Below are 15,251 nucleotides of genomic sequence, written 5' to 3'. Positions count from 1 at the left end.
GTATTTGCGAGTTGCAGACTGGTGTGTAGGTGTTCTCACAGTATTTGAATTGTGCCCCTTTATTCCTCTGTCTTTATTGAATATTTGACAGTCATATATAATATAACACATTATGTGGACAGCTGTATGACATCAATACAGACACAAGCATACGCAAAGTAAATGAAATGGAGTCAGATTAAATAAATGAAATAATTGAAATTACATAAATATAAATAACATAAATGGAATTTAACGAAATACAATAAATAAAAGGAAATCAAATCAAAGGAAATATGAGGAAATTTAATAAATGAAATAAACAAGATAAACAATAATAATAATAGCTAAGGGGCTTCTAATGAATCTAGGGCATCAATAAAGTTTTCTCGTATGCTCAGAAAAAAAGGTTTGTTGAATAATCATCCCTGCAGCAGCCTGACCTGGAAGTGAGCGCGGTGAGGCGGGCGGTGCCTCGTTTCTACATCCGGTGTGTTTCGAACCCTCCTCGGGCAGCGAAGGCGGACGAGCAGTGAAGAATGGAGAGAGCAGCTACCGACGCTCCGCCGCCAGCGTGAAACTACGACTAACACCACAAGTCAACGCCGAGAACATACACCTGGCGCTCGGCTCCCCGGGGCCACTAGCCTCCGCTCGGCGGGACCAGACACCCAGGTGGCGAGGAGACATCGCAGCCGAGGTGAGCCCGCCGTGTTCCGGCTTCTCTCGCCGGACCGCAGCTACCCTCGACCGGAGGCTGTTAGCTCTCGTCTCTCGTTGCTAAAGGGGCTAATTTCCTTGTTGCGCCCGGAGCAGCTGTCACCGACCCGTCGGTAGAAAGTGAGGCGGTAACACCGAGCTACCGACGCGGCTGTTCTACCATCTCGCCCCACCCCCCCCCGCGCTCCGTATCGTGATTTATTCCGCTAGAGGTATTTTTAAAAGGTAAACCCCGCCGCCGTGGCTAAAAGCAATGTTTGGCTAACGTTAGCTCGCTCGTGTGTGTGTGTGTGTGTGGGGGGGTTATTTTGTGTCGGCTAGCCCGGGCTAGTTGGCTCACTGATCGATGTGTAACGTCAGCCGGGCTTTGTCCGTGAAACATCGGCGTGGAGCTGCCAACTCGCTTCCTTGTTGTGATTGAACCGGAGGCCTGAGCACCAGGGATCGATCCCCTGTACATCTCCCCCTCCCTCCCCCAAACACACACACACACACACACACACACACACACACACACACACACACACACATGTTACTACTGCCTCTGTGTGCTAGGTCATGGATGCACACTCACAGGATATTACATTAGCAAACACAACCCAGCCCCCCCCCCCCCCCCCATCAGTCTGGCCCTAGCATTTAGCTGGAGTTTGATTATTGTAGTAACTGCCACATGGTCTCCACTGTTTATGTACGTTGTAAACCCCCCCCCCCCACACACACACACACCACCATCACCACCACGATGAAATGATGAGCTGGTGGATTTCCTGGTTCCACTGCTCGGTGAATCAATAAGCTGTGGCTCTGCTCAGGGGGAAGCTTTTTTTTTTTGCATTCATGAAGTTGACATTTCTGTGGAACTATAAGATCCTGGCTGGACATTCTCCCAAAAGCTTGACACTGTGGAGACGAGGTCACACTGTGGGAAAGGCTGGTAGAACGTGTGTCCTTGCAAATGCATGTATTCTTGAGGTGCAGTTAAAGTTAAACACTTCCCCAAATGCCACCCAGACACATTTCAGTGTTTACAAAACCTCAACATAAATAAATAAAAAGCAGGTTAAGTAAATCTTCGCTCCTTTCCTCCATATTTAGTTGAAATGTTTAATCGTTGCAGATTTTTTAGCCGGGAACGATTTTAGTTTGGGGTCAAAGGCTCGTCCTTCAACGTGCTGCATGTGCACTTAATCACGACAGAACGAGAGCGCCTCAGTAAAGCTCACGTAAGCTGGAAGTTGTCTTTACAACATGGAAGATATCTGCTGATTGTGCAGTATTACCGAGATATGTTTTCAGATCAAGCCCTTTTAGAAATATGAGACCATTTACATGGATGTGGGTCCACATCAGAGCCACTTTGTGCAGGCATGTTTCTGTAGGAGTTGATGGAGAAGGGAAAGTATACATGTGTACATATATAAAATCCAAATTCTCAGCAGTTGTAGATTGTAAGTGGGGCCTTTAAGGAGAGAGGCAGCTGTTTGCTGGCACTGCCACAGTAGGAGTCTGCACTGTTGGCAGGCCCCCCCTCTCAGGCTGATCTTTCCACTGAAGGTTAATCACTCCACTCAGAACCTTTAGTTTTCTGTATAAATGAAAAGATGGCAGCAGTTTAGTCCGTTTTAGAAGGTGCTAATCAGCTAGAAGCTTTTCAGTTCCTCCCGACATGTTGACAGGCACGTTTTTCTCTGCTGCTTTAGTTTGTTGGTGAAGCAAATGCGCCAGTGAATAGTGCTGAATTATGAAAGTAGCCATTAACCCACTTCAGATACTCGTCAACGCTCTTTAAACCATTAGTTTTAATAACATGTATAATCAAACGTACATTTTCCCCCAAGCTTTTTGTTGTCAGTGTTTCTGCTGGGGGCCGGTGCTCGTGATTGTACAGTCAACAGCCGTGTCTGTTTGTTTGTTTTGATAGGTTTTCCACATTTAACTTGAATAGTAAAACATAAATACCTGTATTGTAGCTTCTTTATTTATTTCCTAAACCCCAAAAATCCCCGCATCATCATTTCAGTGCGACTAGAACCAGAAAATAAAAAAACAGGGTTAGGGTTAGCAAAAGATGATGAACACATCGCTGCTATATCCATGTGTCATACACGTAGAAGACACCGACAAAGATAAGAAGAGAGTTAGTGGTGATAAGAGCTAACGGCGGCGTCGGGTTGCTGTTAACACGATCACGTGATCTCAGCAGCGGAGTAAACGGGTCACTTCCTGTCTCTGTCTGCTGCTCCGCCTCTCACCTGGATAATGTGCAGGTTTTGTCGTGTTGTGAACGCGTCTCCCGCTGCGTTGTGCACGTGTGAAAGACAAACTCTTGGTAAACTGTGGAACCAGTTGTCCGGACTTCACCTGCAGGTCATGACTTTAAAACGGCTTTAGACTGTTTCTGAATTGTCTGATTCCTAGTCGTCACACGGTTCCTTGTTCGATGTTTTTGATGTATGTGCAGACATTTTCCCAAACCAGTGCTAAATGTGATATTTGCTGAGCCAATATAAAGTACGACTGGAAATGTCATCATCTGACTGAAATATTTGTTTTTGCAAGTCATAGCATTTCCAGTTGCTCTTAAATAAAAAAGAAGTGCAGTAAAAAGGAGAACGGGTCAGTTAGCTAAATGAGCAATGGGATATGAATGTATTAAATCCTTTTTAATGTCCTCACCTCCTGAGGAAACAAAATGGCTTTAATGCGGCGCCAAAAGGTGTGTATGCTCAAGCATATCCTCATTTATCAGGAGACATGGCACCGCCGCAGGATGAAAGCCGGGGATTCCCCGCCTTGCATCAGAACTGAAGAAGCCTTAATCAAAGGTGAAGCACCCATTTGTAAAGACCGCAGAACATTTTCTATTCCTCTGCAGCAGTCCAGCTGACGGCTTTGAATTTCTTCTCATTAATTATGTGGTTGACAGAGATGGATTTACACACTTTAACATGTGTGCCAGATCATGAATTGTAGTTCCATGCTGTGGATTCACAGTATTAAAGCAAACACATGTATACTGTAAACCAAACAACAGGGACTCCTGCTGAAATGATTGAATCCACCTTTACATCGTCCTAGAGAAACTATAGAGTTAGATCTAACCCTATTTCAACTGAAACTGAGCATACATAAAGGAAGTAGTTATTTTGCTGGACGGCATTAGAGTTCAAAGCTGTGGATGTTAATTTTCTACTCCATAAGTTAAGTGGAAATAAAGAATTTGAATTTGATGATCTATAACATGGTCTAGTTAAGTTTTGTTCAGTATATTTCCACTCATTTAACACAGAGCAGATAAATAACCTGTGTATCAACATACAGATGAAATGATCCACAATTAGGTCAATTATACCTAAAGGCTCATTATAGTGTTTAATGGGAGATACCTTTGTAATTAAAGGTTGCAGAAGTTTAACCCCCTTAATGATTTGCTGACTGACGGGATGAATTACGTTCTTGTCTCACTCTGATGTTTTCTGTTCTGACGGTAATCCTCAGGTTAGGCAAGTCCAGACATGTTGAAAATCCACCGACACTGTGGTGATGCTGTCTCACTGGAAACCTGAGAAAAAGTGTTCATTTTTATGTCCAAAAAAGAAACACACTTTCTCCTCACGTACACAACGGCATCTGGAGCAGTGAACATCATTCTTCCTCTGATTCAAGATTTTTTATTTGTCAAATGTTAACAGTAACATTAAGCAGTCGCTGGCAGTGAAATGCTTGAGTCTCAGGCTCTCTTCTAACAATGCTCAAGTAATTACACACTATACAATAAAATAAGAGAAATAGTATAAAATAGAATATCAAAATAGGAAATAATGTATATATATATAAAACGAACTCAACTGGAAGAACTTAAAGCTGTCTTTGATGCCGTAGAAGCTTGTAACGTAGATGCTTTGCTTTTAGCATCATTATTGAGGAGAAGAAAGAAAGTCTTTTCAAATTTAATCAGCTCTACTTTACACCATTTGCACGAGCAGATGTAACAAATGACCAACGAGACAACGTAGGATCTGATTAGTGGTTAGAATTAATCGTGCCTCAATTAAATAAAGAAGAAAAAACTTTACACTCTTACCATACCTCAATGCAACCCTAATATATTTGCAAAATAATATAACACAAAATAATCTGAAGTTTTAAAGGCAGTATTACAAGATCATGTGTAATTCTGCATTTCAGCTGTAAGGTCCACCTAAATGCAGCCTGAGTCTGGGCTTGGTGAAAAGCAGCAACCAGCAGTTGTCTGATATCAACAGGTCCAACGCAGCTTGTTTGTGTGTATTTCTCCCGCATCAACCACAGAGTTTGTGTGTGACTGTGTTGAGATGTGATGAACCGGTGCAAATCTAAACGTTGGCGCCCGTTGGACTAGGAGTAGCCTACAGATGATTATTTGCACAATGGAAACTGTTATAGCTCGCCGCTGGTCTCTGCTGCAAACCTGTTTTATAGCCGTGTTGTTCTGTTCCTGGTTTTATGTAACAGCAACAGTGCACAGTTGCCCTTGAGAGCAAACTAGCTGTCTTTGATGCTGTGATCTGTGCAGGCAATACTGAGCGTGAGTCATCCGGAAGCCCACACACACACACACACACACAAATACTTTGAGTAGCAGCCTTTCCATGCTCAGGGATTACAGCATTGTCATGAAAACATTAATCACTATTGTTGTTTTTTTTCTGTTGTAAAAACATAAAAAGTCGTTTTTTAATGGGAGACTGTATCCTGTCTGGATAATTAGTCATAAACACGATTAGTGGGACTGACAATCTGACTGATTCACATCCTCTCTGCGCCTTAAGTACAGTTTACAGTAGAGTTTGATGGAAATTTTCATGTAGAAATCATGATTTTTGTAATATTTATATACACACCCAATAGTCGTATGTGTTTGTGATTTCTTCATCATTTACCAAACTGTGTCGCATCACTGTCGCACAATTTAATATTTGCATAATGTTTATCAGTGAACACTTGGCAAAACCAGATCAGTGTCCATCAAGTTAAGCTTGGTGTCCTTGCAAACAGACGTAGCTTTACATAATTGTTTACATAATATTCCCGCCAGGCTTCAGCCGTGGGCGGTGCAGAGTCTTTAGATGCCTTCACCATCGCAAAGCTAAGACTCAAGCTTTGTGTTGATGCTCAGACTGGTTGCTGTGTGTGTTGTGTGTCCACCGTGGAGTCGATGACTATCTCTCGAACCCAGCAGCGCTGTTGCAGTGAGCCGCTCGGGTCCTCACTCAGCTCCGTCTAGTTGTGAACAGGGATTTTCTTTGAAAGCGCGTAAATGACCCGTGACCTTCAGAATCAGTTAAATATATCATACCGTAAAGTAAATTTAGAAAATGTTTAGTCGTGGTGTTGACTGTGTTTGTGGTCGTATGATTCCTCATCATGACATCAGGAATCCTTTGTAAGAGCAAAGCAAAGGAAGCTTTCAAATATCGAGTGTAATTTTTCCCTTATCTACAGCAGTGAAACCTAAATGAGGAAGTACCTGCTTTACCACGGCCCTCAACCTTAGTGCTTTATTAATAATTACTTCATCATGTTGCGTCTATTTAAGTCCTGAGACAGGGAGACAGGTTTTTTTCATGTTGAATTTGATTGTTGAAGTATTCGTAAAGCTTTAGTTTTCACTAACGAATTTATTAGACATGCAACATGGGGATCATATCCTTATAACCACACTGCCATGTGTTGTGCTTCTTTTTCTCATGTTGTGTTCTCTCCTACAGATCCTCCACATTCTCCTTCAAGTCTCCAATGTTCAGGCCAGAGATCAGGCCTCACAGCGACTGTTGAAGGCGACAGGGTGAGGAAGGGGACTAGTGTTGGTTCGCGGTGCCAGGTTTTGTCCCATGAGCCTGACTGTGCCGTCCAGGCGCTGCCAGTGACCGGGGCTGTGGCTGTGGCGGGCCCGGCCCAGGAGGCCATTCTGTGCATCACTCCAGGCTCCCACTGACCTGCTCTCACCATGGATCAACAAAGAGATAAATACGGGGAGCGGCCCGCCAGGAGCACGAAGGTTTCCCAGGGCAGCCGTAGCGGACACTCGTCCCGGCCGTCTGGATCTTCGAGCTCCTCTGGGGTCCTCATGGTGGGGCCAAATTTCCGTGTGGGAAAGAAGATCGGCTGTGGAAACTTTGGTGAATTGAAGCTTGGTAAGTAGAGACTAAATGTGTGTGAAATTGTCTTACAGTTGATATAGCAGCTCTTAATGATTTTGTGTTTTGCCAGTTTTTTAGCTACACTGAACCAAAATGCATCAATCCTACAAAAGATCATAGTTGTAATTTAGTTTAACTGTTTAAGAAGGTTTGGATTCAGCTTTTTGGTCCTTTGACGTCTATATCTTAGGCTTTTGTAGCATGATACTAATTATCTGTCCATCTGTTACGTGAATCAGGGTAAACTAAATATTAATAATGACTACTGCACTCCCCTGTATGTAGGCTTAGACCAGGTATCTGTTAAACGCCTGCAGCTCGTCCAAAATGCTGCTGTTCGCCTAGACTAGAAAGAAAAGAGAGAGACCATATTACACCTGTGTTACACTCCCTCCACTGGCTTCCTGTTTGTCACAGGATCGATTTTTTTAACATTTTATTGCTAACTTTTAAATCTCTAAATGGAATGGCTCCACCTTACTTAGCTGAACTCCTCCATACTCGCACTCCAGTTAGAGAGCTGAGATCAGCCACTCAGATCCTCCTGGACTAACATGAAACAAGGCTCAGAACCAGACGTGATCGGGCCTTTGCAGCAGCCGGCCCAAACTTGTGGGACAACTTACCACTCCACTTTAGATCTGCTCTCTAGCACACTTCAAATCATTAGTAAAAACGTATCTGTTCTTCTTGGCCTTCTCCTAGAGTTGAAAACGGTTTTGTACCAGCAGATTTTATTTTATTGTATTTAACTTAAAATATTCTACTTTCTATCTCATTTAATTTTACTACTTGTACTGTGATGTATTGCGTGTTGCTGTTTTCTTGTTGTTCCTTATACTTGTGAAGCACTTTGGTCAACCAAGTGGTTTAAGATGTGCTATATAAACAGTATTGACATATATCCTCAATTAGACTGCACCACCATGTTTGGTCAGATGTTCCTCATTCACAGTGGACAAAAGAACCTGATGCGTGGAAGTTTCAATAGAGATTCCTGTCGTCACTGAAAAGCCATCTAATGTTTGTTTTTCTTTCCTGTCGTATTTCAGGTAAAAATCTCTACACTAACGAGTATGTAGCCATTAAATTGGTAAGTGCAAACTTTCTATCTGTCTATAGACATTTTAATGTGGTGGAGAAATGTTGTTTTTCATGGTTATGGTTTGAAAGAAATCGTCAAATGATGACAAATGTTTGTTTATTTTTAAGAGACAAGGGGAGATGCACAATGAGTCATTCTGTTCCTTACTTTAGCATTTGAAATTGTTTGAATATAACATCATATCAGAATTTGATGGATCAAAAGTAAGACGAGCACGTTTGAGTGATAAAAAGCTTTAAATGGAAACGTAATGCTTGTTTCTGACAGCCTTTCCCACTTTAATATTGGAAATATGACTTGAAATCCTCGTTGTTTCTTACGAACACACTCGGGTTGAGTCAGGGTAGCGCAGTAAGTTGATTGTTGTTCTGTTGCACGGCTCTCTGACAGAAACATGAGTGATGTGTAGAAACTAAGCTAGGTGTGTCTTTGCAGTGGCTGCTGGACTGGAAGTCCTGACTCCTGACTCATCCTTGTAGTATTGCTCACTGGAGAGTTGTGATTTCAGGGAATCAAGCTCACCAGCAGTTGCTCATACAACTGTATGGTGACATGACACAGATCCAGTGCTTTTAGCAATACCTAGAAATGTTTCACTGAAACGTTTTTTTAGTTTAAAGCCCCCTGTTGGGCACTCTAAATATGGTAGTGTGTTTACTACATCATTTTATGCTTAATTATTTTCGAACCTATTTTAATGGGGTCTGACATTTCCCCCCACTTTTATATATTCTCCTTAATGCAAGATGAGTCATCAAAAAAACTGTTGACACCTCACAGGTTATGAGGTGACGGTACAAGATCCTCCAATCCATTCACCTTGTTTCTTAACTCTATAAATATGAGTATGATACAGTTTTAAGTGTTTATCTGTCTATGAGGTTATTGTCTTTAACTGATCACTGGTTTTCATGTGTCCACTGTGCAGGAACCAGTGAAGTCGAGGGCACCACAGTTGCATTTAGAGTACAGGTTCTACAAAACACTGGGAACTACAGGTAAGGTCACAGACTCGTTGGCCACTGTGTGCTTGTGCGACTGCATGACAATGATTTGACTGTTTTGTAAGATCGGCACAGAAGATTGCATCATTTTCACAACAAGTGATTACTGCACTCGGGTTACAATATCGATATTAAGCTGCGTCAGGAACTTCTTTTAATCTCCAGGACTCTGTCTACATGAGTGTGTGTGTGTGCCTTTGTGCACAGAAAGTGTGGTTAGCAGTGACCTTGCTGGAAACTAGACGGACACAGGATGCAATTCAATATGACACAAAGCCTCTTATGCACCAAAAAACATGCAGTGGCTGATCCTTTTTTCCGATGGTAATTTCTTAGGTTAGATAAACGGGAGGTGTTGTAGACTGTATTTGAGGATGCACCTTATATTCAGTGGTGTACATCAGTGATGTCCTGATTTTATTACACTGAACTTGCACATGTCCTATGTCCAGTTCTGATTGAGCTACTAATTCAGTGTGTGACACTGGCACAGTGTACTTCTGCATTGGTTTATCTTCAATATATAATCCACAAATGATTGATCATTTTCCTAAGGTCACAAGGTTGAACGTAGTGATGGCCGTCGTCAATGGACAATGTCCTCGTCCATCAGCCCGACCTTCATCCTTATATTAAACTAATTTGCAAAAAGTAATGTACATATGAGGGTTGCCCTTCATGCACATGTGTAGTAGTAGCAGTAGTTACAAATACACATTAAGGGGTCTGATATTTGTTTGTGTAATTTGGTGTGGCGTGATTGAGTTTAAGGTGACCAGTGGGTCCTGGCAGTGATATGCGCTCTCATGGGGGCAATTTTATTTGACTAAACCTTGGTTCACTCTCCAAACTTTTTCAGTTTATGATCATTTTTATATTGTTCACACTTGGCAACGGTTTCTCTCTTGTTCTCCCTGTTTCATGGTGTTAAACAGAGATGGCACAAACACTGACATGCATCTTTTAAATTGTGTTATTATTCAGAACTGAAGACAATGATAGTTCCTTAACTCTGCTCCACAGAGTATTTTTATTATGTCATAAAAGATTAGTCAAGGTCTGCTGACGCGTCCCTGTTACAAGCACCACTGACAAGAATCTTGAGGATTGAATGACCACAGCAGAGAATTAAATTAAGGGCAGACATTTTTAGTCCTGGTACTAGAGGAAATGGGTGGGAACTGAGGAAACAATGGGACAATAGAAAAACCTTTTTTTTAATTCTTATTATTGTGGTTCATTGCTCTTCTGGTAAAATGGGTGGAATAATGTGTGTGTACAGTGGTGGTGGTCGTGAATCCATCCAAGCATGAGCTGAGTTTGATCAGCATTTATTAACCAATGGGGACTTGATAAAACAGTGATGTCACGGTGTCACGCTTTAGGGCTGCTCTCGGTCACAGTTGACACAGAAAATTAAATCCGTGTGATGTGTGGTCCTTGATGTGCTTTTTTTTCAAGATAGCCAGGGTGGGAGGATAATGGCCATTGTTTTGCAAAGGCAAAGGCTGGAAAAGGCCAACTGTGCGGAAACTCATTAAATATTTAGAGAGCGGGTCTGCCTCTCCTTGTGCTAACCTGCCTCTGTCCTCGCCTCCAGATGGGATAACGTGACCTCATTTCTTCTTGGCTGTGAGCTGTGCCACGTTCCTCTCAGCCAATGTGGTTGTCACGGTGTGCGACAGGCTCCTTATGAATTAATGTGGTTTGACTCAAATGCTCAATCAGGTGTTGTTTTCTGATGCATAACCAACCATCACTGGATATTAATGAGGATGATTCAATTAGGAATCGAGCATCTCCTCTCATTGTATTCCGTGCAAATATTTCCCTGTGAAGTAGGAGTTTCTTTTCTGCTTCAGTTTTCGAGGCAGCAGACTATGAGGCGTTGTTGTGCCAAGGACAAGACGTTTGTCTTTGTGTGCTTTCTGTTTTAAGATGAAGAGGGTTTGTTCAGGGGTGGGTGGATTCTGTTGAGCTATTAAAGGTATTGGCTGCTACTCTTCCTCGTGAAACACGACACCGCTTCTGTAACCATTTCAGTCCCAAGGAGGAAAAGCTTCCAATGGTGGAACAGCGCACTTGGTTTCACAAACATGTAAAGCCAAGGCCAGACCTCAAATCCTGGATGTCTGTCTCTATTAATGTGAAAACATGAATTGTTGTTAAGAATAGAAAAGTGAGAAACTGCAGAGCATTGTTTCAGCAGACTTCCATGCAGTCGTATCAGTGGTTGAGGGAGTCATTTACCATAGACTGTGTTTAAAGATGGATGATGTGACTGCTCCCCCCAAAAAAGTTCAAAGTGTTCAATGAATATATTGGCTGGACCTCTCTTACCCAGCCACACCCCCCCCCCCCCCCCCCCCCCCATCGCTACTGGGCAGACTGGCTGAAAATACACAAAGATGGCAGTCTTCATAGTCAGGATATGTTGGCTTCATTTCTGCACAGTGAGACGCGTCGTCCATCTTCATATTCAGTCTACGGGAACAACCCTCACAGCTGCTTTCAGACTCAGTGCAGCTTAATTGCTTAGACTTATCAATCATGCATTGAATGATAAATTGAATTAATTCCATTGTCTTTGCAATAATACCAACAACGAACAGCTAGTTCTGCAGCTCTGTGACTCACAAAGGCAAATGAATGAAACAGAATGAGACCGCTGGTCAAATGGAGGAATCAACAAATGATCAGATTGACAATCAACAGGATGAGCAGGTTAATGACAATGAAACTGCTTGATTGATTTGACTGTAGAGCCAAGCGGCCAATCACAGGCTGAAACAACAGTGCAGCAGTAAACTGAAGTGGATCAGCACAGTGCAACCTGTGTAGAGCCGCTGCAGAACAAACACGAGTCTCATATCTTACATCTCTGCTCCCATCCCACAAATCCTCACCTGTCCTTAATTTGCACAGCTATAGTGCATCTATCCACCAATTTTAAAACTGCAGATCCGTGGCACTGGCACCTTCGGCAGGGGAAGAATTGACTACATGCTGGACAAGTCTATTACAGAGCTGACACACACACACACACACATGCATCTATAGTAAGAAAAACACATCCACACCTACAGTGAGTTTAGAGTCACGAATTCACATAACCTGTGTTTAGTGGGGCTGTGGGTGGACGCCCACGCACACACGGGGAGAACATACAGATTCCACACAGAAAGGCATCGCGCACTAATTATTACATGCAATGTTTTCCCCTTAATTTATTAAGACACGCACTTGATGTTGACGTGCGTGTCTCCACAAACTGCCATTTTAAATCTCCCTCACACGTGTGTAACATTTCTGTTGAGTGTAGCCTCTGTGAGATGGGATATTAAATGTGTTGCACAGTTAGAGCATAAAGTAGGTCACCAAAATAATGGTACAAGAAATTAAATAAGGCTTTGATTGAAATGTCTACAGCCCTGTTCTTTATCGCAGTTTCCCTTAATTATTAATAAGAATAAAAAATAGATCCAGATGGTCAAAATAAAACATCCACGCTCAGGACTGGGCTCATCAGGTCCAGACAAAGATCTGCTCTCTGACAGCTGGCTGAAAAATTGTGCAGACAGAAAATGTAGTGCACGGGGAGATTTGGGTGAGTGCCTCTCAGCCGAGCTAGAAACCAGTCATATTCATTCTTCACACATTCATCACATCCAGCTTTCTCCTCTTTTGTTGTAAAAACCTGCAGCAGGTGCCTTTATTAGATTACAGTAATGCATAGGAGAATGTGTTCTTTGACTCTGGGCACTGCAGGCTGTTTTATTCAGTGGCTGATACATTTGTGAATACATTCTTTTGCAGTTATGATTTGAATTCCGTTTTATTTCTTTTCAGGTCACAAACCAGCTGCTTTTAGTAATGATATGGGTATAGCTGATACATCTTGATCCAATATTTCAATTGTAATACAAAATATTACTGCATTGCTGGTAGAGATGTTCTGATACCGTTAAAAAAAAAAAAAAATTTAAACATTTAGACTCTTATAAAACAGATTTTTCCTGCAGACACTGTCTGAAAAGTGAGGATTTCTGTCATTGTTCGTCTAGCTCAGATTAAACCCTTTGACCGACAAATACATACAGAGTGAATGCGAAATTCGGCTTAATAATACTATATGAATAATCCTAATTCTGCTCATTCACTCAGAGAGAACCACTGTCAGTTTGCTCATTCGGTCGAAAGTTATCCTGCTGTCTTTGTTTGTCTGTACCACGCGCCGCCCACTTGCTCGTAACACTGTGGACCAAACTTAGTACTACACCCAGGCATTGTTCTCATTACTCTAAAGAAAATTGGATGTGAGTACTCTACAGAGGAACCCACAAAATTGGTGGCTTCCCTTTAAAGCTCGAGTCTTTCTCTACAATTTAGAGTTCACTTCTCAGTGCAGGACACACAGATTCCTCGTTATGAAGATTGTTTTCTCGAAGGTAATGACGGTCCTCTCCTCCCTGGTTTACGTTTGCAAGTCAAAAGCTTTAACAACCTCGTTTTCAATTGAACAAGCGTTTATCCACTTATTTACAGCAGATCTCCAATCTGACACATTTTTCGGCCTCCCACAGGCACCCGGGGTTTCAAGGCACTCATTCCTACGGTACAATTAGCAACCCACAGAACTGCATAATGGTGTCCAGAAATACAAGATGGAGCACCACATGACTCCTACGGGCTCATATGCTAGTGGACAACATTCGTGCCGCCTTTCAAGCTGCAGTTTATTTCCCATGACCCAGCTGGCGAGTCAAATGCCTTTAGGAACGCATTCGATTTGTGGATTAATATTTCCTGATGCATCTCTGCTTAAATTACTGGAGGAGAACAATAGATTTATAATGACAATTTGCTCGCTTCACTTGACTTCATTGGAGCAGCTCATTACCTCCGTCGAGGAGGTTATGCTTTCCTGTTTACTTGTCAGCAAACTGGCGCAAAAACCACTGGACGGATTATCCCGAAATTTAATGGAACAATGTTTTATGGGTCAGGGAAGAGCCAGTTACATTTTGGTGTAGCATAATTGAATTTAAGGGAGTATTTGGCCTTGGTGGAGGTATTTTCTCCCAGTGCCATTCTAGTTTCTTTTGAGAGGTCTCCTTCGTGGATGCACACAAACTACAACTCGTATGTAAATGTCAGAATTGACCATCTTTGATGTGACAGTGGAATATTCATTGTGACAGGATCTTTGATGTTCTCCTCGGCTCTTTGAGATTTAACATCAACTTGTGTGTTTGGTTTTACAGCTGGAAACTGAACTGTTGTGATTCACTCTCTCCAGGTTCATCAACTCAGTTCTCAACGCAGCAGGCGGCTCGTTGCAATAAAAATAAGCTCTGATGAATCCATTATACAAAACACCAGCATCAAATGAAAGACAATTAGCAATTAGCTTGGAGAGACAGTGGAGCGTTTAATAGGTAACAAGACAGATATATTTTTGGCTGAGATGAGAACAAAGCTAGAAGCAGCAAATATTAGAATCTTTCCAGGCTGTTTATGTTCTTTCATCTCAACTGGATGTTTAAAGAAATGTGCAACCAACTGTTTTCTAACATTTTATGAGTTGATTACACAGTGTAAATGTTTGGAAAATTCAAATACATGTTAAAAGCTAAACACGCATAAATAAACACAACATACACGTACTATATGCACCTTACATAAAAACACGTTGTATAGCACATACGCTCAAAACCAACAACAAGTTACGGGGTAGAAACCATCTCCTAAAGAGTTTGTATTTATTCATGTTGGATTCAGAAGATACTTGATATAAAAGGACTGAATTTAGGATTGGAGAAATGTCTTCAAGAGTCAGGACGTCTTTTCCTTTAGTAACTTCTACGCCAGCTTTTCTTTCAAGTTTCCAGAGGAGACCTTGTTAACAGACGAATGACGAGGAGTAAGCAGGGGCAAACTCTGAGTCACGCTTCCCTGAAGGCGGTTAACAGTCTGACCTGGTTTCTGGTCCTTTGAAACCAAGAGTTCAGGATTTGGTCATGAAGACAAAAAGAATATTAATAAAGAATAGAAATAATGAATGGGAGTTTTATGTGCAGAAAACTTGAAATCCTGTTAAACAATACAAGTTGTATTCTCTGTATCCAGATGGCGTAGATTGAACTGCAAATATGGAATTCAGGAACATTTGAAACTGCTCACGCTCTGTCATCCCTTTACTGTATAATTAAGTTATCACACTTTGAAGTTTAAAAAGTACAGTACAAGGGTCAGAGC

The 15,251-nt window shown here is 41.9% G+C and overlaps 1 protein-coding gene across 4 annotated transcripts in view; it reads left to right on the top strand.

Annotated features, from left to right (window-relative positions):
- The first annotated feature begins 452 nt into the window (after positions 1–452).
- The window catches only part of csnk1g1 (casein kinase 1, gamma 1), a 28,316-nt gene continuing 13,517 nt past the window's right edge, over positions 453–15,251 (top strand). For 3 of the 4 annotated variants that reach the window (XM_062398311.1, XM_062398297.1, XM_062398288.1), the window contains exons 1-4: positions 454–679; positions 6,453–6,878; positions 7,937–7,977; positions 8,918–8,987. In XM_062398311.1, the coding sequence (XP_062254295.1) occupies positions 6,692–6,878; positions 7,937–7,977; positions 8,918–8,987 (298 nt within the window). In that variant the 5' untranslated portion in view covers positions 454–679; positions 6,453–6,691. Of the gene's footprint in view, positions 680–6,452; positions 6,879–7,936; positions 7,978–8,917; positions 8,988–15,251 lie in introns of all 4 variants that reach the window. The other variant, XM_062398302.1, reaches the window with a different exon arrangement.

The sequence above is a fragment of the Platichthys flesus genome, chromosome 1 (assembly GCF_949316205.1).
Source record: "Platichthys flesus chromosome 1, fPlaFle2.1, whole genome shotgun sequence".
NCBI lineage: Eukaryota > Metazoa > Chordata > Actinopteri > Pleuronectiformes > Pleuronectidae > Platichthys > Platichthys flesus.
The sequence above is the reverse complement of the archived record's forward strand: the minus strand, read 5'-3'. Positions and strand labels throughout refer to the sequence as shown.